The sequence below is a fragment of the Papaver somniferum genome, unplaced genomic scaffold (genome assembly GCF_003573695.1).
Source record: "Papaver somniferum cultivar HN1 unplaced genomic scaffold, ASM357369v1 unplaced-scaffold_10, whole genome shotgun sequence".
Classification (NCBI taxonomy): domain Eukaryota; kingdom Viridiplantae; phylum Streptophyta; class Magnoliopsida; order Ranunculales; family Papaveraceae; genus Papaver; species Papaver somniferum.
Genome location: NW_020618825.1, coordinates 9,242,217 through 9,265,793, shown reverse-complemented (window position 1 = coordinate 9,265,793; position 23,577 = coordinate 9,242,217). Strand labels below are relative to the sequence as shown.

The 23,577-nt window shown below is 35.9% G+C and overlaps 1 protein-coding gene and 1 pseudogene across 1 annotated transcript; both read left to right on the top strand.

Moving 5' to 3' along the window:
• Positions 1-11,167: 11,167 nt before the first annotated feature.
• On the top strand, positions 11,168-15,142 carry LOC113326764. The gene is made up of 7 exons (XM_026574417.1): positions 11,168-11,344; positions 11,749-12,168; positions 12,275-12,327; positions 12,536-12,573; positions 13,180-13,498; positions 13,587-13,870; positions 14,175-15,142. The coding sequence occupies exons 1-7, from the start codon at positions 11,332-11,334 to the stop codon at positions 14,782-14,784; spliced, it is 1,737 nt and encodes a 578-aa protein (XP_026430202.1). The 5' UTR covers positions 11,168-11,331; the 3' UTR covers positions 14,785-15,142.
• A 2,580-nt stretch (positions 15,143-17,722) lies between these two features.
• LOC113326289 lies at positions 17,723-21,432 on the top strand (annotated as a pseudogene).
• Positions 21,433-23,577: the final 2,145 nt, after the last annotated feature.

The window sequence follows — 23,577 nt, the reverse complement described above, 5'->3', positions numbered from 1 at the left end:
ACCCGAGAATTTATGCTGGAGTTTGTAAACTCTGCCCGGTAACTTAAGTCCGCAAACCTAGTCTGCGAACTTGAGAAGGATATATATCTGAAGATGATTTCTGAACTTAAACTTAAAAAGACTAAGGAATGCATTTTTCAAATCGTGGTTCATGAATCGATTCAAGTGAATCAAATCATCTTTGCTTCAATTGTGTCTTGTGTAGTACATAAGATTTCCTTGCAATTGAACAACTCTCTAACTAGTTCATTTGAAGTCATTTGAACTAGTTATGATGAAGAATAACATGGTTGATATGAAATGCTCATATGGCTAACCTTTTGGTTAACTATTGTTGAACCAACAAGTGCATACGTTTGGGTTCGGTTAACAAACCTAGAAGCGTGCATTGTCAAGTGTATGTAACAATTTAAGTTTTCGATATAACGGTTGAGAAATATTAGATTGAATCTAAATCAGGTTTTCATCTAACGGTGAATATTGAATGCTTTGTTACTAAGATAACATTGATTGCAAACCTTGATTTGAATGACTATATAAAGGAGACATCTAGTATTGTGAAAAACTAATCCCCATACCTTACGTGTGATACTAGTTTGCGTGCTAGAGTCGATTCTCCTTTAACCTTTGGTTTTTCTTCTTCTAAAACCAGGTTAACGACTTAAACACTTCATTGGGATTGTGAAGATAGACCGATACTACATTTATCGTAGTTGTGTGATCTGATCTTGCATCTTCTATCGTACCAGTACAACCAGATTGATTGGCTTGAGATTGATATCTCCGATAGGCAAGATATAAAAAGTAATCACAAACATCTTCGTCTCATTGTTTGTGATTCTGCAACATCTTGTTTCGCTACCATAAGATTGTTGTGAGGTGATTAATAACTCTAGGCTGTTCTTCGGGAATATAAGACCGGATTATCAATTGGTTCATGTTCACCTTGATTATTATCAAAATACGGAACAAAACCTGTAGGGTTTATCTGTGGGAAACAGATTGATCCTTTGATAGACTTGTATGTGTGAGACAGATTTTTTTATTGTCAAAGGCTGCGATTTTGGGTCGTAGCAACTCTTAGTTGTGGGTGAGATCATCTAAGGGAATCAAATGCGCAGTATCCTGCTGGGATCAGAGGCATAGGAGCATAACTGTACCTTGTATCAGTGGGAGATTTATTGGGGTTCAACTACAGTCCAGTCCGAAGTTAGCTCGGAGTAGGCTAGTGTCTGTAGCGGCTTAATACAATGTGTGTTCAATCTGGACTAGGTCCCGGAGTTTTTCTGCATTTGTGGTTTCCTCGTTAACAAAATTTCTGGTGTCTGTGTTATTTCAATTTCCACATTATATTGTTTTATCTTTACAATTGAAATAATACAGGTTGTGCGTTAGATCATCAATTAGAGTAATCCAACCTTTGGTTGTTGATTGTCATTGATTGATCCTTGGATATTGGTCTTTGGTACCATCCAAGTTATTCCTTGCATTTGATTAGAACTCTCAGTTCCTGCTTGGGTAAATCAAATCAAGAGAGAGATATAAACTCATTGATATACTTTTAATTGATTGTGTTTGTTGATTCTCTTACAAGTATATTCGAGTTTGTCCATACAGATTGCTAAGAGAAATATTGGGTAGTGTTGTTAGACCCTCGCTTTTTCAATTGGTATCAGAGCAGGAAAACACGTCAAGACCTTACAAGTCTGTGTTTATAGCGATCTGACTCTATAGACATAGGTGTTATCTCTATTAACGTACCACCAGTCTTCGATGGCTCAACCTACCCATGGTGGAAAGTTGCTATGTTTGCGTTTCTTCAAGCACGTGATTTTTGAACCTGGGTATCTATTGTTAAGGGATATAATCCTCCGGTAAATACAGAAGGCGGTGTATCTCTACCTAAGGATGTTGGTAGTTACAGTCTTGAAGAATCTCTTGCTGCAATGCAAAACTCTGATGGATTGAATGCTATCAGACATGCCATTACCCCAAATCTTCAGCACTATGTGTCTACTTGCACTAAGTGTAAAGATGCCTGGGATATCTTAGAAATTGTATTTGAAGACAATAGATACGTTTCTAGGAAGCATGCCATCGATGGAGTAAATTACCTCAACACCCTGCTCAAACCATTGCCTTCAATGCCATTTCCGACACAAGTAAAACCTCTAACTTGTCTTGGGCTGATGAGTGTTGCTCAAATGGTGAATGGTTCCATAAACCGTTATTAACAGAAAGGATCAATGAATTTGTAAAGAGAAGCATCAGATGTGATAAACATCCACTGTTAGCTCTTGATGCTAATGATTCTAAGAAAGAAAAATCCTTAAGTGTAAACGAGTTGAATGCGTCTGATGGATGTGATGAACCCTCAGCTCTTGCAACCGAAACATCCTCATACTCGAGTCCTAATTCAGAATTTGAGTCTGACACAAAGATTTCTGAATTCTTGAATAGAGAGGTTCTTCAAGAAAATCTTCAATTAAAAGTTTCATTGAAGAAACTAGAATCATTAATCTAGGTGAAAACTCTTGAGATAGATCGTCTCAATAATGAACTCACCAGAACCATTTCTCTAAAGGAAAAAGAGATTAACACTCTTAAAGATGATCTACAAATATTGTATGGAAGCTCTGACAAAATTTCAGCAATGCTATTTGGTCAGAAGTCCTTTGGAAACACAAATGGTTTAGGATATAAAGGCAAAACTGCTGGCATTGTCAACCCTATTGCTTCTATTAATCATGGATTTAAGGTTGACAGTTGTGATAAACAGAAGGCACTTCTACAAGACAAAGGGTCTCTGATGTGTTTGTTTTGTGGAAATGCAAATCATGTTCAAAGCACGTGCTGGAGATTCAAAAAGAGCAATAATAAAATCACCAAACTTCAGAAGAACATGGAAAAGATGAATCTGGATAATCAACAGGGAACTCATAAAACCAGTGCTTCCATATTCATAAGAGGTAGGAAATTTGTTTACACAACAAACCTTGGTAAACCACTATGTGGAAAACAAGGGGAGCGTTTGGCTCATAACGTCTCTGGAACGTCTCTGTCTAGTTCCAGAGACGTTTGCATCCTCATCTTTAACTTGAGAAAATTGGGTGTTACTTTTTGGCTCAAGTATTGTACTTATTTTTGTTAAGAAAATATTCTTCTAACAATATATATAATGGATCACTAAACTACAGAAGACTTGTTCTTCTAGGGTTTAGACGTTCATAAGTCTGTCTTTATTCTTTTGTAGACCTTCTTCTTTCTAAAAATACAGTTTCATGGCTCCTGTAACTAGAATTACTACAAGCAGGGATGCAGTCGAGGCAGCAAAAGTGTATTTGTGTAAAGGAATTTCCTCCTCAAGGGTGAAGAAAGTGAAGGCTACAAACATTGGAGAAGGTTCTTCCTCTAACTGTCTCTTATCTATTTGTCATTTTGATAATGATGTTAGAGGCATGGTGAAAGTTTTTATCAACAAGAGAAATAATTTAAAATCTCAAATTGTTTCCTCTTTGGAAAAAATAACTCACTATGAACAAGTGTTGTCTCTAACCAAGAACACCTTGCGTGATCTAAAAAGAGAACTCAGTTAGTTAACTGATATTTCTGAAGACTTAGAGGAATTGAATGATCCCGTAATCAACGAGTTCTTTAATAATGAGAAGGAATTCTCATTAGAGGCCTTGAGAAATCTCTATGTTGCCTAGTATGTATTCTCTTTGGTTTAGTTGGAAGAATAACTAGTGCTTTGAATAGCAATGATTGTGACTACACATAGCTATTATTTTTCATCTTCTTGTTCTATTTTTAGGTTTATTGGTTTAAATTCTAAAAACTTTTTGGAGGATGATGTTTTGCAGTATTTAATATTTATGATTTGTTATATTGCAATTTTTATGAGATATTGGTGTTTACGTCTGTGAACTATGTTTGTCCCATACTTTGTCAAAAGTAAAGTCGTTCTTTTTCGGTATTCGCGTACTGGTAAAAGAATGAATACACTTTTAATAAATACAAAAGTTAAGCCTATATTGTCAAACATTTGATGGAAGATAGGTTAAAATCTTTTGTTTTCAAGGATTATGTCTATTAATTGTCGTTATGCAAATAGTGTTTGAAGATAGAATGAATCCTTGTGTATTCCGAAGTATTGATCATCCCTGATCCATATTTTATGTATTACTGTGAGGCTCTGTAATGCATCTTATGTTGAGCACTATACAACCAAGTTGATTTATTAGCTTAGTTGGTGTTCCCTGAGATATGTTATGTCGAGCATATTGAACTAAATTAATCATCTTGTTTGGTTATTTAGGTATTACTCCGTAAGTTTTCTTATGTCGAGCAAAAAAAATGACAATTTAATTGATTGCTTTTGTGATTCATTTGGTTGTGTATTCCAATTAGATTAATTATGAGTTCTCTTGTAATTAATCTAGTTGAGTTTTTTTCGTGTCTCCATAAGTTCTCTTATGTTGAGCATAATCAATTGAATTGATCACCTTTTGTGTTTAATTTGATTGTGTATTCCGATTAAATTAATCATGGATTTACTTGTGATTAATTTGATGGAGTTTTTTGGATATAGAAATCGTTCTCATGGTTTTGGTGTCCAATAAAATCCTTCTTTTCTTTTGAAATTAAGGTCGCTCTTGTTGTTCTTTCGGAATGACATCAAATGGGGGAGAGTTCTTTTGAACTTGTGCTTAATGGTCATATCTTGAGGGTTGTGAAGCTGTGGAATTTTAGAGGGGTTATCTTGTATCTTTAAACTCCTTGATGAATGCATTTAGCTTCGGCTCTGTGATTGCATCTAAATTTGTTGGTATGTATTTTGTTTTTCTTTTGTCATGAAATGTATCTCTCGGAAATTTCATTATGATCCCGTTCTTATATCTTTGCCAATTTTATTGACAAAAAGGGGTAGAATTAGTATGTAGTTCATACTACAAATACATATGATTTTCGGAACATTATGTAAGGGGGAATGGTTTCCATGTGAGATGGAGTATTGACTAAGGGGGAGTGATACATATCACCATAGTATTATTGTTGAATTTGTGATACAATTGAACTTTGACGCTGTGTAATAATACTATTACAACGTATAACAATGATCAAGAACTATGTTTTCTCATTGTTATAGCTACGGATCTTCAACAGCGGTGATGATAAACTTACAACCTTTGGGATCATTGGAGTACTTGGAAGTGACGAAGATTACGAGGAATGTTGAAGATTATACATGTGGATTAGGAGCTACTAAAGTTTCTTTATCTTTTTTTTATTCCATATGTATTGATAGTTTTGTCACTAAAATTGACAAAGGGGGAGATTGTTAGAGCATTGCTCGGTCGAACTCGCATGCGTTGCTATCTCAATCATGTTTGTCAATGTTAGTGATCAAAACTATAAGTCTTGATTTCTAGTCTATTATAGCTAAGTCTCGGACTAGGATAGAAAGTGTAGTTGAGCTCAAGGACTTCATGGTGATTCATCATACAAGTAGAAGAACTACTCAAGGAACCGGTGGAACTTCTCGAAAAAAAGGTATGTGAAGACTTGAACTTATCTATCACTCAAAAGTCTATCTACTATATCTCCTACTCTTTGAGACAAGAAGTCGTATGCTATATATATAGACTAGATAATACACATCTGGTAATTTGAGTCGAGTATACCTCGCCTATCTATATCTCGAAATATGTGTTGGTAAGCTTTTCGCTTCGATCAAGTTTATCTTTACCATGTGAAGAAAGTCATGATATGTTTCAATCATCATCTTGAAAATTGTTTTGACGAGAAATGGTGTAACAACCATTTAACGTCCTCTAAGAATGTTTCAATGATTGAAATGAGAGTTTAGATTACATGACATAATCATTGTTGTTGAAACACATTTATGTATAAGTCTTATTCCTTGAACCAAGGTTTGCGAACTTTGTTGATCAAGAGAAGCGGAAGAATGGCGTGAGCCAAGTCCGCGAACTGTCGAAGTTCTCAAACCCGAGAATTTCAGCTGAAGTTGACAAACTACTTGCGTGAAGCTAAGTCTGCGAACTCAGTCAGCGAACCCAGTCCGCGAACCGGCGAAGTTCTCATACCCGAGAAATTCTGCTGGAGTTTGTAAGCTCTGCCCAGTAACTTAAGTCCGCGAACCTAGTCTACGAACTTGAGAAGGTTATATATTTGAAGATGATTTCTGAACTTAAACTTAAAAAGACTAAGGAATGCATTTTGAAAATCGTGGATATAAAAGTTCATGAACCGATTCAAGTGAATCAAATAATCTTTGATTCAATTGTTTCTTGTGTAGTACATAAGATTTCCTTGCAATTGAACAACTCTCTAACTAGTTCATTTGAAGTCATTTAAACTAGTTATGGTGAAGAAGAACATGGTTGATATGAAATACTCATATGGATAACCTTTTGGTTAACTATTGTTGAACCAACAAGTGCATACGTTTGGGTACGGTTAACAAACCTAGAAGCGTGCATTGTCAAGTGTGTGTAACAAGCTAAGTTTTTGGTCTAACGGTTGAGAATTATTAGCTTGAATCTAAATCAGGTTTTCATCTAAAGGTGAATATTGAATGCTTTGTTACTAAGCTAACATTGATTGCAAACCCTGATTTGAAAGACTATATAAAGGAGACATATAGTATTGTGCAAAACTAATCCCCACACCTTACGTATGATACTAGTTTGCGTGCTAGAGTCGATTCTCCTTTAACCTTTGGTTTTTTTTCTTCTAAAACCAGGTTAACGACTTAAATACTTCATCGGGATTGTGAAGCCAGACCGATAATACTTTTATCGTAGTTGTGTGATCTGATCTTGCATCTTCTATCGTACGAGTACAATCAGATTGATTGGCTTGAGATTGATATCTCTGATAGGCAAGATATAAAAAGTAATCACAAACATCTTCGTCTCATTGTTTGTGATTCCGCAACATCTTGTTTCGCTACCATAAGATTAAGATTGTTGTGAGGTGATTGATAACTCTAGGCTATTCTTCGGGAATATAAGACCGGATTATCAATTGGTTCATGTTCACCTTGATTATTATCAAAAGACGGAACAAAACCTTTATGGTTCATCTGTGGGAGACAGATTGATCCTTTGATAGGCTTGTCTGTGTGAGACAGATTTGTTTATGTCAAAGCCTGCGATTTTGGATCGTAGCAACTCTTAGTTGTGGATGAGATCATCTAAGGGAATCAAGTGCGCAGTATCCTGCTGGGATCAGAGGCGTAGGAGCATAACTGTACCTTCGATCAGTGGGATGATTGGGGTTCAACTACAGTCCAGTCCGAAGTTAGCTTGGAGTAGGCTAGTGTCTGTAGCGGCTTAATACAGTGTGTGTTCAATCTGGACTAGGTCCCGGGGTTTTTCTGCATTTGCGGTTTCCTCGTTAACAGAATTTCTGGTGTATGTGTTATTTCAATTTCTGCAATATATTGTTTTATATTTATAATTGAAATAATACAGGTTATCCGTTAGATCATCAATTAGAGTAATCCAATCTTTGGTTGTTGATTGTCATTGATTGATCCTTGGATATTGGTCTTTGGTACCATCCAAGTTATTCCTTGCATTTGATTAGAATTCGCAGTTCCTGCTTGAGTAAATCAAATCAAGAGAGAGATATAAACTCGGTTATATACTTTTAATTGATTGAGTCTTGTTGATTCTCTTAAAAGTATATTCGAGTTTGTCCATACAGATTGTTAAGCGAAATATTGGGTGGTATTGTTAGACCCACACTTTTTCAGATGTTGAGTTTAACAATGCCGCTGATCATCTTAAGGTTCAGGTGGAGGTTTACACTCTTAATAGTGGAAGTGGGTGGACAGTAAATAGGAGATATTTCGTACTTGTTGTCACGTTACGATAGTTGTTATACTAAGAGTGCAAACCTGGACTGACCCTTAGATTGATCAGAGGGATAGTATATCCTAACATCTTTATATTCATCAGTGATAGAATTGTATCCGAATCCACTCAATGTATTAGCAAGAATTCTGAAAAGGAATATATCAAAATTCAAAATTAGAGTAACAAGAAATGACAATTTTACTCACATTTTTTTGAAGTTGATATAGGTTTTGCGAAGTGCTAAACCTTTCTAAAACTGATGGAATCTTAAACAACTATATCCATATTAGCTTCTTTACGGTTCTGCATTTGAAGATTGCTGGGGATGTGAGTCCAAATTAGAGAACATAGTGAATCAATGTAGACTTCTTATATACATGGATGGATGTGAATATGTTGAGTCATGAATAGTCACAATATTTTATGGAACATCACAGTGTTTCAAGAAATAACTAGATAATCCCCACTATGATAATACAACCATTACGATGTTTCATCAAACATTGTGATGATTCAATAAATAACTAGATCATTTCCACTACAATAGTGCAGTAACACGATGAATTGTTGGGTTTACTGAATGCTAGTGATTATTTCCAAATTGTTCTCTAAAGAAAAAATTAGAAATTGATTGATGTTTGGTTTTCGGTACTCTGGTTTTGTTTAGGGTTGGTTTTACTGTAAATGGAAGAGTATTGAATGTTTTCTTTAACTTAATGTTATTCTTGTTTATAACCGTTACTGTGAATCTTTAACAAATAATCAATTTTCCAAAATAGGGAAAAACGATATATACAATATAAACTACATATAAGAATACTCTATTTAGAAATAACCTCCATATAACAATAAAATTTTCTGGTCCCGCTATGAGATTATAAACATAATAAACTTTAGATGGGATATTTTTATAGGTCTTGTGTTAAGGACTAGAAATAACCCGTGCCGTAACGGCGCGACATGAGGTTAACAGAGAGTTCTACTAATATCTAGAGATAGCTCATGTCGTAACGGCACTGCTTTAATATGATATCTGAATGGTGTAATTTTTCTTTTTTTTTCCGGACTTTAAATCGTGTTCCTTTACAAGATAGTTTTTTATTTTTTTTAAGAGAAAATAATGTCTATAAATACATTGTAAAATTATTCATATATATTATGCAAAAACGAACATAAAATCATTTAAGTAATAGCGTGTATGCATATCTCACTTATGAGTTATGAATAGAGATAAACAAATAAATCTCATTTCCCATTAGATTCATTATGCCACCACCGAATCCAATTAATGCATTTATGATATATTATGATTTCATTTAATGTTTCTTTGAATATCTTGAGTTAAGAGTTTATGCAATAATTAAAGATTAATAAATTTTGATTCATAATGAGAGGGGTTACAGAAACGACGACCGTCGGATGTCTTTCGTTGGGATAAGAATGAGATGGTCGGATGCAACGTTTGTCTTTCAAAATGTTATCGGACCGTCCAAGCTCAAAAACCCCTTCTGTTTTGTATTATAGATTTAACCTACAATTAGGAATAATATGACTTAATTATAATAAAAGAAAGACAAAAGATGATCATATGATTATATAAATTTTATCGAACTAAACTAAGACTTTATACATATGATGAAAGAAGTATCAATTTTCTGAACTCTTTGAATATTTTTAGACAAATATTTATTTCTCATAATAATATATGTTTTTAACATAGATATATAATATATATTAAAATTAGCATATCTTATGAAATTCTATATAAGAATAACCCCCATTTAAGTATATATTTCTTTGGTTCCAAAAAGATTCTTATATAAGGATTCTAATATATATGTTTTGATCATTATGAATGTGTGTACAAGGAATGTGAAACAAATTAAACCATTACAAAACCATGCACTTGTACGTATCATCTTTTAAATACCAGGATAATCTGTAATCTTAAATTCGATTCGAAGTTTTCTATTCTGAATACATTATTTATGATACAGTGGACTTTATCCTCCAAAATGAAGAACCAAATGCTCACCTTTTACATTATTATTGGAATAAACATTTTGTTGTTGCTCAATAAAGCTTAACGAAGTTGCCTATCATCGAATAAGGACTTTTAATAATTTTGCACCAAGTATACTAGAGTGATTTTTCCAGGAGAATTATGAAGTCAGGATAGTTTCTCGATGAGTAACAAAGTCAAGTTCCGCACTCCCTTATTGACTTATAAATCTCTTTATTAAGCCTAATGATGCTGCACATAATTTACGATGAGTATTTTCTTGCTGAATCCGCGCAGTGGAATATGAATTTGTTAAGATAATTATTCTTTGTAATATTATGAGCAGATCGTCGATATCCATATAAATGAATATGCTGAATTGAACGGACCCAGATAAGATTTAGGATTCATTGCCGACATTCATTGCCATTTAATTCAATATTTGTAATACGTAAGACTCGTTTGGGATTTTCTTTCCTTCTTCACAAGAACTTTGTAGCAAAATTCTAACAATTTTTTTTCTAAAAGTCATGTGTAATAAAATGTTTTAAAAGTGTTTTTGGGGAAAAACACTTCCAAAATAGCCAATTTAAAGCTACCTAGGAGTAATATACTTTTTAAAAGCTGGAGAAGCAAACAATAAGAATCACCTAAATTTATTTAAGTGATTCTCCATCTTAACCTATTATTTGGTTAAAAAGAGAGGATCCATGGACGATCCTAACGATCGATACTATAATGCGCAAATGGTGTGGTTTCGTATATCGAATTGTGCTCACTTTTGGTAAAAATCCAGATTTTAATAAGAGAAACATATTATCAAAATATTGCGTCCAAATTCATTGACATTCGGACTCTACAAAGACAAATGTTATCATAAAACATTGTACATGCACCTATTCCCTTTTCCGGAGTAGCAATTTTTCTTTTTCATGGAAATGAAACTCTATTTCAAGATACTTATTAAAAGATGTCTATTCTCATCGCTAGCCATATCAACAATACCTCAACATGACACTCTACATATTACAATTTACAAATACCGCACAGCACAACACAACACAACACAACGAAAAATCACTTATCTAAACTCAGAGCGATACCAAACTCGCCTTATAATGTGGGGTGAAATCCTTCTTTGCCCATAAATTAGAATGCAACAAAATTGGGATTTAAATTTTAAAGCAAAAAAAATATCTCGAGAGAAAGGTTAGTGGGTCGGGTTTTACAATGGGCCTTACCTTAGTATGTTATCTTCTTCTCCGTTTTCTTCCTTCTTTGTGTGTGGTTCTGCTACTAATTCCATCATCCCTCTTCTGTCTCCCCCCAAAACCCCTTTCTCTTTCAATGAATCATCCAATCAGTAGATAAAGAAGATAAAAAGAAAGCTGTGTTCATAATCTCTGTATCCATTGGATTGATTGGTTGACTGAATGAGCTCTCATGCCTTTATTAGGTACTATTTCTCTCTCACTCTCCCTGTGTTTTTTTTTAGCTTCAATTTTGGCTAGTTTTGTTGTTTTTCTGGTTAATTCAAGAAATATCTGAAAAACCCATGACTGAATTAGTTATCTTTTTAGCTTTTATTCATCATTTTGATAGAATTTTAAACTGAAATTGGATAAGACCCATACTTGGATTATTTAGGGATATTAGAATTGCATTCATGAGCTTGGGCTGAACTTCCATGGTGGTCTCTGGACATTGGTTTGTTTAGATAACCTCTCTGTTTCAGGAAAAGTGTTACTTTGGCCTATTTTAAGGCAAAAGTCAAAGTATCACTTTTCCTGAAACTGAGGTAGTATGAGCTATGGGGTTTTTCTTTACATTTTGATTGAATGTTGTTGTTGTTTTTGTCAGATATTGCTACATCACAACCTACTTTCAGAAATCATTTTTGCACTTCTTCGAGGTATCAGACATTACTTCATGGTAATACTACATCTGTTAAACTTGTTAATTTTGGAAAGGAGAAGAGATTGTTTTCTACATGGGAGGTGTCAATTCAGCTCCCAACAAAAGTTAGATTCGATATGGGTGGTAATAGACGAGGAAGAGCACTGCTGATTAAGGCAGTTGCTACACTCGAGCCTAAGTATTTGGTTCAGAGTGAAGATAGAAGTGCGAATTTGGAACTGGGTTCAGAGGCGGCTTCGTCTCAGTATCCCGGTGAAGAAGACGAGGCCGAAGTCGATGAAAGAGAGAGATTAAGACGGTTGAGAATCTCCAAAGCTAATAAAGGGAATGTTCCGTGGAACAAAGGCAGGAAACACAGTGCAGGTGAGCAATGAGAAGATTTGTTTGAATTTTGATTTTTTTGCTTTGCCCGGTATGCATTAGCACTTATTATTTTCACTGCCTCAACAAGCTATTGATTCGTGACCAGAGACTCTACGCCGGATCCGAGAAAGAACCAAGATTGCTATGCAAAATCCTAAGGTGAAGTCATGTAAGAACTTTTTTCACGTTTTTTACTCTGAAAAATGATCAGAATCTAGTTTTAGCGCCTTACGTGCATTGAATACCTGTATCCTCGTTATTTGGGATGTTATAGAAACCACTGTTCTAATTGACCAAAAGATATTAAATACTTTATAAGGTTTGGATTTTTTTCATTCCTCTCATAGTCTCTCTATTGGCATTTCAGGTTAAGATGAAGTTAGTGAACCTGGGACATGCTCAGAGGTAAATTGGCTACCTCCTTCTCGTCAGAAGTTAACATTATTGTTGAATGATAATCTTCTTCAACATTTTCATTTACGGCATCTTTGATTTTCCCAGTTTTTTGTTTCACTATCTCGAGACCAAGAACTCTTTTCCTGATTGCGTTCTGTATAATAATCTTCCACGGAGAAAATCCATGTGTTGCATCACGTTATCTGCATACTTTACTTTGATCGCAATAGCCAAAATATCATATTATTTGGTTACTACTTAACAGTAGAAGAATCAAAACTTGGACACAGAAATCGTTAGTAAAATAGTAGTTAATACTTCTGTAGACAAGATCTTGTGGCTGGTTACTTCTGTAGCCAAGGGGGGTCGTCCCACTGCTCTTGTAAGTGAGAACAAACAGTAGTACTACTAGATTATTAGTACTGGTTAGAACAAAAATAAGAGTTCAGATCAATATCTGCTCATTATGTTGCTGTTACTGATATTGTACCTCATTTGTGGCCATTGATATACTGCTCTACTAGATTTTGAGCTTTTCAACATTGTGTATATATTATCTTGTCATCATGTTGGTGTAATGTACTTTGTACCTTCTTTATGCACTGAATTATACAGCGAAGAGACAAGGAACAAAATTGGGGTTGGAGTGCGAATGGGGTGGCAACGGCGCCGTGAGAAGTTGATGGTGCAAGAAACCTGCTGTTTTGAGTGGCAAAACTTGATTGCAGACGCTTCTAGAAGAGGATATGCTGGGGAAGCAGAGCTTCAGTGGGAGTCGTATGAAGTTTTGGATGAACAGTTGAAGCGAGAGTGGTTGGAAAGCATTGAGCAGAGGAGAATGGCACCTAGACCCAAGGGGAGCAAGAGGGCACCCAAATCCCTCGAGCAAAGGAGGAAAATATCGGAAGCCATATCTGCCAAATGGGCAGATCCTGTAAGCAACAACGAGATTTTTTTTTGTCAATCTTATCTGAACTTTGATTGTTGTGAGTCTAACCCAAGGTGTTACATTTTTTAATTAGAGTTATCGGGAACGGGTTTGTGATGCTCTGAACAAGTATCACGGAATACCTGAAGGTAGAGAGAGAAAGCCAAGGAGAAAGCCTAGTGGAGATAGAAACGCTGCGAGAAGGAAAGCTTACAGTGAAGCTGAGAGTGATGCTAAAAGCCGAGCGAAACCTAAGAAAAGTCGTGCAGCACCATACAAAGATCCATTAGCGGATTCCAAGTTGGAGATGATAAGGAATATTAGGGCGCAGAGGGCTGTTACAGAAACCAAGAAAACAGAAGCTGTGGAACGTGCAAAGTAAGTGTATATATCATTGCTATATTGTTTTAGAATAGTTCGCACGACTTTGACACAAATACTTCAAGGTATTATAGTAGAATTTGATAGCTCCGACAGTTGTCCTAACTGGTGAATTGATTATGATTTGCAAAGCTATCCCTTTTTTCAATATCCAAAACAATCTCAGTTCTGAAACTATTAAATTAGAAATTCGCATAAACTGTTTGTAACAGAAATGAGAAACCCTTATTGGTTCATATTTGGTATAGACGGGGGAATGTAATTCTAATCACACCTTCATCTATGGTTTTTGTGTTGCCAGGTTACTGATTGCGGAGGCTGAGAAGGCTGCTAAGGCCCTGGAGGTGGCTGCAACAAAGAGTCCTCTTGCACTAGCTTCTCTTATGGAAACCAGGAAACTCATTGCTGAAGCAACTCGTTCGATCCAAGCTGCAGAGTCAGGACAGATTTCATATGTTGGAAACAAGAAGGACAGTTCTCCTTTTGACTTGAATGAAGATCTAGTTGGAGATGAAACAGGTGAACAAGATGGAACAGTTCCTTCACCTGACCAGAAAGAAGTAAATGGTACTCATGTCTACTCTGACGCGATATCAGACTTTGAGTTTGGTAACTTTGATCTCGAAGGCATGCTGGATGATGACGAACTTCTAGAGATGGAAGGTCTAGATGATGATGATGATGATTTCGTACCAGCTCAACTAGAAGTCAATGGTTACAGTCACAAGCTTGATCCAAAATCTGAACTAGCAGTTCCTGTTGAAGAAATGCAAGAAGCTATCAAGTCTCAAATCACCACACAGGAAGTACCGGTGAGCAACAAGGCAGAAAAGACCAGTGTGCGTTCTAACAACACAACAGTAAAGAAGAAATGGATCCGTGGGAGACTAGTTGAAGTAGAAGAAGACTAGAAGTAGGCCTGCAAGAGGTGAAATCAAAACTGTTACTACTGGTTTCGAACTCTAAAATTTCCCCGATCCGACTCAAGAATCCCTCTCAATCTGAACAAACCTGCAAGATTGGAGGGCTGCAGTGATGCACTTATGTTTTTGCCTAACTTTAGCTTTTTGGAGTTACAGTGACTCATGGTTAGGTAAGAATTTTGGGGGAAATGCAGTTGGCAGATTATCCATATCTATCGGTAGTAATGGATGGATGTTATTGTATATGCTAATGTTAATGAGAGAGATTCTGATAATCACAAACAGTAACAGTTCCAATAGTATTAGTTCTTCTTCTTCTACTAAAATTTTCGTTTCTGTATTTGTATAAGCTGCAACTCTGTCAATTTGTTACTGTTAGCCATCATTCTGCCATGGACTTCACAGCTATGTTGTATTAAGCGCTAGGCGAAGTGGCTCTAGGCGCCCAGAGGAAAAATTGGAAAACACCAAATTTGCCTACACTTTTGCGCTTTATTATCTAGGGCGCCTAGAGCGCCTTTTACAACATAGCTTGACAGTGTATTATGACCAGCAGTAGGGGTGAGCATAAAAACCAGAACCGCGGATTTGATCCGTATCCATCCGTAAAATTGCAGATTTCACCCAAACCGCAAAACGTATGGGCCGGACACGGATGGGATTCTCAAATCCGCACGTTTTAGCGGTTTGGGTGCGGTTGAATATTGAAAACCGCGGATTCACCCGCACCGCAGAAGCCCAACTTTGCTAGCCATAAGCCCGAGTTGGTCACTAAGCTCAGCTATGTATATTAATAAAATAATAAGTGTACCAACTAGGCAACTACCAAATTAACTGGACGTCACTCGTCAGTTAGCTAGTTGGCTGGACGTCCCTGGCCCATGCAGCTAGACAAGTTCTGAACATGCATAATGCATGATTAATGGGCCATAAATGCCAGTTCTCCACGCTTATTCAATCTTGCATGTTGGAGATTTTTATGCGAAGTTTGGCTATAATGATGTGTCATCTTTTTAAATTCCAAGAGTGAAATCCGCGGTTAATCTGCAACCGACCCGTACAATCCGCAGATCCGCAAAGGTTAAATCCGCGGGTGATTGGGCCGTTCACGGTTCAATTTTTCAAATCCGCAACTTTGACGGTTCGGTTGCGGGTGACCCCTAATCCGCAACCGTCCGTCCGTTGCACACCTCTTACCAACAGTGCTCACTAGACTAGCGTAAACACTCTCTGGGGCCCTTTCATTTCGATATTTCTCTCTTTATCATAAAAACCCTAATCTCTCCACCTTCTAAAATTCTATTTTCCCAGAAAAGAAACCTCTCTCTGAAACAAAAAAAAACTTCATACTACATCGCCATTTTTGGAAACACATCATTAATTTCTCTGCGATCTCTTGTTAAACAGTATTTTAGCAGCAGTTTTTTTTTTCTTTTTTTTTTTTGTAGTATTCTACTTTTTAATCAATGGAAGCCATTTTTGGATTTAAATTCATTCAGCTTTACTTTTATTATGGTTTGTGTTTTATGTTTTCAACTTGCGCACTTGTGATGAGTTCATTAGACCAACACTAGCAAGACTAAAGGATTCGTGAACACAAAATTAGTTAAAAAGACCAAAACCAATAATTTCTGGGTAAAAAGACACTTAGATTTTGATACTGTTTAAATGTACAAAAATGTAAAAATAGCCAGGATGTAAACAGTTTTATCCTGCCAATTTTCAAATACATTTTCTTATTTTTTAATTTACACAGGATGCATCCAGTTTCATCCTCGCTATATTTTAAGTTTCAGCCAGGATGAATCCAGTTTCATCCTTACTAAATTTTTTTTGTCCATTTCACCCATACTAATTTTTACTCGTCCATTTGAACCATGTTTTAAAAATATTTGGACAAATGACCCATTTTCCGATTCGTGAAGCAGCAGAGCACATTTGTGCATAATTTTAAGAAGATTTAAACTAAGAATTTTCGGGTTCAAAGAAAAATGGAAAAAATTAAACAACACTATATCAGCTCCTGCGATGTTTACAATAACGAACGTTAACAGCCTCAGTTACGAGTTTCTTCATTCCATGCACTGCAGCACGATTCGGTAACTTGTATAAGCAGGCTGCTCTACATTTTCATTTATGTAGTTTGTATAAGCTGCAACTTTGTCAACTTATTAGCCATCATACTCAATATGCCACAAACATTAGTAGTTCCAATTTGTCAGACCTCTAGGAGTCATTTTTTGGTGAACCAGCTAGACAACTGCGTTATGCATACCAGGACACGAAATATGGCTCACTAGACTAGCTGTTTGAAGTCGTACCTACTCATATACACAAAGTTTGGGGCAGGACCGAGGGTGGGGGAAGTTGCCTGTATGCTAGCTCAACCGCAAGGACATGCCCACTTGCACCACTATCTCACCACCAACAACCACCTGATCCTCCCCACTACAACCATTTCGTCCACTACAATATTACCGTTTAATTTGACAACTTTTCTCTCAACCATTCCATATTTGTACTATCCTTCCTTGGCAGCATTTTTAGGATTAAAAAATATATTACTATCGAATCTTTTCTTTAAAAACATATCAACCGTTCATTCAAATCTGATCAAGAATGTTTGATAATTTATAACCAATCCTACGTTCTTTAAAAAACATATCCGCCACGAAAATTTCGCGGTCAAAGTTTTAATTTCCAAAAGAAATCCAAATTCAAAATTTCATTCTTTCCCTCTGGGAAGAAATCTTCCACGGTTTTCTCTGTCTCTTTCTCTTGAAAACCCTAATATTTATCTCTGTACTCTTTTATCGTTAGGCACTCCTTCTCCTTCACCTTTCTACCCAAACTCACCACAACTCTGTAATTTTTGTTATTTTTTTTTGTCTCTGGAACTCAGTGTTCTATTCGCACAAGATCACCAATGGAGATTAGGAAACGGAAACCACCAAAAGAGTCTATACTATCTGAAAGAAAGAAAAGAAAAACAGATCAAATGACCAAACCTAATAAATCTACTGTTATGAGAAGAACTCCTATTCTTAATAAGGGTAAGAAGAAGTTAAATGAAGATGAAGACGAAGAAGTCCAAGATCTGGAAATGACTACTTTTGAGGATCCAGAAGATGAAGAAAAGATAGAGATTCCTATCAAAAGAAAGTTTATTAGGAAACGAGTACAACATAGTCACTCTGTGTGCAAACTGACTGGAGGACCTGTTCCTGGGAAAGAAGCTAGGGCAGGATGGCCTGATCGTTACGATCCTTCACAGGTTATTCTTGAATTGTTTTTTTCGTTGATTTAAATTGTAGTTTTCATTTTGAACGTTTTCTCATAATTTTTACTTTTATTGTTTGTTTGTGTGTGTAATTATAGGTGAGAAAAGGTGGTAAGTGTTATTTGCATGTGAGAGCACACTACACTAGAGCCATAGTTGACGGTGTGGTCTTCGATTTGAATGACTGCTGTGAAATAAAGGTATTCTGTTTGCTTTATGTTCTATTGAGTTTTCAATGGTTGAAATCATGTTATGTTTTGTGTATACTGTTTGCTTGATATGGTATGCTGCTGCCCTATTCAGGCAGATAAAGGTCAGCCCAATTACATTGGGAGAATTGTTGAGTTCTTTGAAACCGCAAAGAAGAAGCAGTTCATAACCGTTAAATGGTTCTTCCGGGCGGCGGAGAGTGTAAGTTACTTACGTTAGGAACATTTATTTTCCTTTTGATTTATGTACCCGCTAGGTTTAATGATATTTGTAATTTGGGATGTTTTGAGGTAATTCAAAGCGAGTTTTCTCTCATTGAAGCGAATCGGGTATTTGCTTCTGAATCTAGAAGTGACATCCCCTTGGAGTGTATCATGTCTAAGACTGTAGTTGTTCAAGCATCCTCAAATGTATGGTTTCTTCAGTTGTTTTTCTATTATTAGTGATATTTATGTTTCTCTTTTCAGTTTACTGTTTATTTTCATGGAAGACTAATTTATGTTTGTTTGTTTATTTGCTAACCAGGTCCAATCATGCAATTTTTTTTATGATATGTCCTACGACGAAGAATTTTGTACATTTCAAAACTTACCTGCAGGTAATACATATGTTGTATCTATTGAAAATATTTGTACTTCATTTTTTGTTTGTGGGAACTAATTCTATAACACTATTCTTTTGTAGATGGAAATAAAGCCAGTTCGTCATCCTCCAGCATCTCCCTTGAAGGTTGTTCAAAAGTTGTCCAAGCTAATGTTAATACAAATGGATTTTCCTCAGCAGTTGATTCTGAGAGTTCAACTTTGACTTTGTTGGACTTGTATTCTGGCTGTGGAGGGATGTCCACTGGCCTTTGTATGGGTGCTAACTCTTCAAATGTCCGTCTAGTGACTGTAAGTAAAAGAATAATTTTGGTATTTAGCTGCTTTCTTGATGATTTTTGCACTTATAATCTGTTTATTATTGTAACTATGTCTTTGCAGAGATGGGCTGTAGATTATGATGAAGACGCTTGTCAAAGTCTGCGATACAACCATCCTGAAACGGAGGCATGACATTTTCTTATTATATTTGCCGTTTTCTTTTCATTTTGAGAATATGTGTCGCAGATATATGACAAATCTTAACTGCATATAGCATATTTATCTTCTCTTCGGTTTGTGTTTTAGGGTACCGTGGATGTAGTATGCGGAGGACCCCCCTGCCAAGGAGTCAGTGGGTTTAATAGACACAGGAATACTGAGAATCCCATGGAGGATCCTAAAAACTACCAGCTTGTGGTTTTTATGGATATTATTAAATTTCTGAAACCAAAGTTCACATTGATGGAGAATGTGGTGGACATTCTAAAATTTGTTGGGGGCACCCTCAGAAGATATGCGATTGGTCGGCTAGTAGCAATGCGCTACCAAGCCCGTCTTGGTTTATTGGCAGCCGGAGGCTTTGGGCTGCCGCAATATCGAATGCGAGCATTTCTGTGGCGTGCTCAGCCTACTCAGGTAAAGTTTAGTTTTATCACAAACATTTGATAGTTGAAAAACTAATGTTTAAATCGTTTCTTGTTGCAGAAACTACCTCAGTTTCCGATACCAACTCACAAGCCAATTCAACGTGGCTACCCACCTAAAGAATTCGAGGTATGTATGCGATTTTCTAGCTTAGAATTGTTTGATCAAATTTGTATTTATGAAAAATCAATTGTTCTTCATTGGTGTGTGTAGAGAAATCTTGTTGTGGGGGATGAAAATTATCTGAAGGATGCCTTATGTCTCAAGGATGCTATTTATGATTTGCCTCCGGTAAGCAAGTTTGATCTCTCTGCCTCTACTAATACATGCTTATGGAAATTAATATGTGTAGGTCACCACTGATGCAATAGAGGATGAGATGGAGTACGGGAAAAGTCGACTTCCTATCACAGAGTTTCAAAGAAGATGAGATCACCAAAGCATGGTAAGTAAATAATAGTCTGTTAGACATCTTAGAAGAATTGTAAATATTGTCTTTTCTTTCAGAGATGATGGGGTCAGTGAAGCCAAAGCTCTACGATCATCGACCTCTGAAATTGAGTGAAGATGATAATATTCGAGTTCGCATGATTCCCCCAGAGAAGGTTAATTTTTAGCTAACTTGGTTAATCAGTTTCCTTCTGTATACTTTTATTGATTTTAATTATTGTTCTGCCAATTTTCTAGGGTGCAAATTACAGAGATCTTCCCGGGGTGCTAGTTGATCAAAAAACCAACACCGGATATCTTGATGAGACTAAATGTAAAATCTGGGAAGCCATTGGTAAAAATCGTTCCTAATCTTATTCTGTTATTATCACTTGCTATATTGTCATTTTATATATGAACATATTCTTACATTAATATAGGTCCCGAACTATGCTGTCAACTTTGTCAAGGGAAAATCAACCAAGTAAGTTTTTTTTTATTTTTTCCTTCCAATGATTTGTTACTGTTGATTAAAGAACCTGTCTGGTTGATCATGCTTTGAATTTCAGACCATTTGGTAGAATTTGGTGGGACGAGACTGTCGGCACGGTTGTGACAAGGGCGGAGCCCCACAACCAGGTAATGTTTATGCAAATGTCATTCATAGAGGGATGGAATTGAAATTGAAAATAATAACTTCCATATATTTGCCTTCCATATATTTGCCTTAAGTCTGAAGTTCATGTCAGATTATTTTACACCCTACACAAGACCGAGTGCCTACTATAAGGGAAAATGCTCGATTGCAAGGATTCCCCGACTGGTATAGACTGTTTGGGATTGTTAAACAAAGGTACATAATTAATCATTCTTGATTTTTTTTTTATATATTCTTATTTCTTTCAAATTATTCTGATGATTTTTTTTTTGTATAAAACAGATATACACAAATTGGAAATGCTGTTGATGTACCTGTTGGGCGAGCTCTTGGTTATACTCTCCGTTTGGCGATGCAAAAAACCTGTGATGGCGGACAAGTTGTTGCACTTCCACCCTCCTTCTCTGAGTCTATGGGTCGGTTCGGTTTACAACATAAAAGGGACAAGAACCGGAAGCGATTCCAGTGCCACTCCGGGTTACAATATCAAAGGGACAAGAACCGGAAGCCATTCCAGTGGCCAAATTAGTGCAACCGGAACCGATAAAGTATACCCGTCTGGTCTGTGTGCATTCGTTGGTTATTTACATAACAGTTGATGTAATTTTACACATGATTATCAAAACAATCTTGAAACGTACCTCATGTAATTAAGTTATCCAAAGACAAATGATTAGTTTATCTGGAGTATTAATTAAGCAAGTTTTTACGCAGCATTTTTTATCTCTAATTTTCTTTGGCTCTTCACAGCTCTATCATGAAAATATTAGTTGCATTCCTGCTTTAATCGACATAAAATCTTTCTCATTCGAACTCCTACCAACAAGAACATATATACAAAGCATCGACATCGACTCTAGTCATAAATGATAGAAAACAGAACACAAAAGAAAAGGCTGTAACAAAATGGAATGAGCACATAGAAAAGGCTGCGATTCAGTTGATTAACTCGATGGTGTCTATGATGAAATTGTTGATTGGGAGGGGGTGTCTATTTTCTTCTCAACCTCGTCCTCCTCTTGAATTGTTTTCGTGTTGATTTGGGAATCTACTTTTCTCTCCACCTCTTCAGTCTTTTGCTCCTTTTCTTGCTTCCCTTTATCTATCTCTTCTCCTACTTCTTCTACCTGCAAAAAATACTTGTTAAATCTAATGCACTTGGTGGAGAGACAGGAGGATAGTGAGTATAGTAACATACGTTAACGGTCTCAGTTACGAGAGGCTTCATTCCGTGCACGGCAGCCCGATCCGGTAACTTGGTCACCATCATCCGGCTTAGGATCTTCATCATCTTACGCTGGTGGTTGTTGCGATCAACCACGCCAGCACCTCCTATGAATCTCCCTAGTCCTCCCATTCTCACTCGATCTGATCATGTATTTTCCACAGTAGTGCAGTGTAATGTAATTAAAATCAAACTTGGACTTGGACTAGGAACTTAGGAAAAAACAGGAAAAAAAGACAGGTGTAACTGAATATTGCTCAATAACTGTACGTGTCATCTTCATAGATTGATGTTGTGGCAAAACAATGCCAGCATTCACTAAATATTAAATAGTGCAGATTTTTAATTTTAAGCTCAGCAACAAAAATTCTGCACTCGGATACATACCAGGGCCTAACGTTTGCTTAGGTAGTCATTTTACTATAGATTGCACATACATACAGCAGATGTGAATGACTCATTAGCATTATATGGGGAGTGAATTAGACAAGTACTCCTATTGACAACATCCAGTTTGCTAGTGCCTAAATTTCAGTGTTGCAGAGTTATATACACACACAAAAAAAGGTACATCCAACGCTCATACTCACACTCATTTTTCTTTGGATTGGTAAAGATTTTTTTTTTTTTTTGTTGGATTATTAAAGACTTTGATGTTGTTGAGTTTCGAACTCAGGTCACTGATATCATCATTTTACCACTGTACTACAATGACACCGTTGTGCTATAGCTATTATCAGCAGGCGAAAACCATCTTTAGACCTTCTCCCTCTTTTCAAGAATATAAAGCACAGTTTGGCTAACTTTGCCTATGTAAGTGGCGGTTCAGATTTGTCATCACAAGAAATAAATTTAGGGATGTAATCGTTTGTCATAAGTGATGATTGTGATTGAAATTAGAAATGCATCTAACAGACAATATTTATCATGTCATTAAGGTTCCATAATTCTTCATAATAAGTACTTTATTAATTTTCCATGACAATATTTATACTTATGATGATAATAAATTATTTTTATACTTATGATTAGTTTGGTATTGTTGCGAGCTTTATAAAAGTGCTTTCCTGATGTACGTTACTATGTTGATCTATGTAAAAAAATAATTGAATGGTTGCCGATGTACGTTGTTGTCCCGAGCTCTGTAAAAAAAAGTAATTGAATGGTTGCAAATTATAAACTAAAGGTAAAACTTATTTTAATGGAAAAATGTCAGGTTCAACTATAGTTAGTTAGAAAATGACAAAAAAAGACATATCTCTGAAATTTGTTTATTTTATTTTATCGTGCTTAAAAGAAGTAAAATTTTCAACTATTAGAGTATGTATGTCTAATATTAAACTTACTAATTAGTATTATTACTAAAAGGCGTTATTTTTATTAACCACTTTTTAAAAGTCAATAATTGATTAATATTAATTACTGATAAATGAAAGTATATTTCAGTGATATGGTTACAATTACAATTACA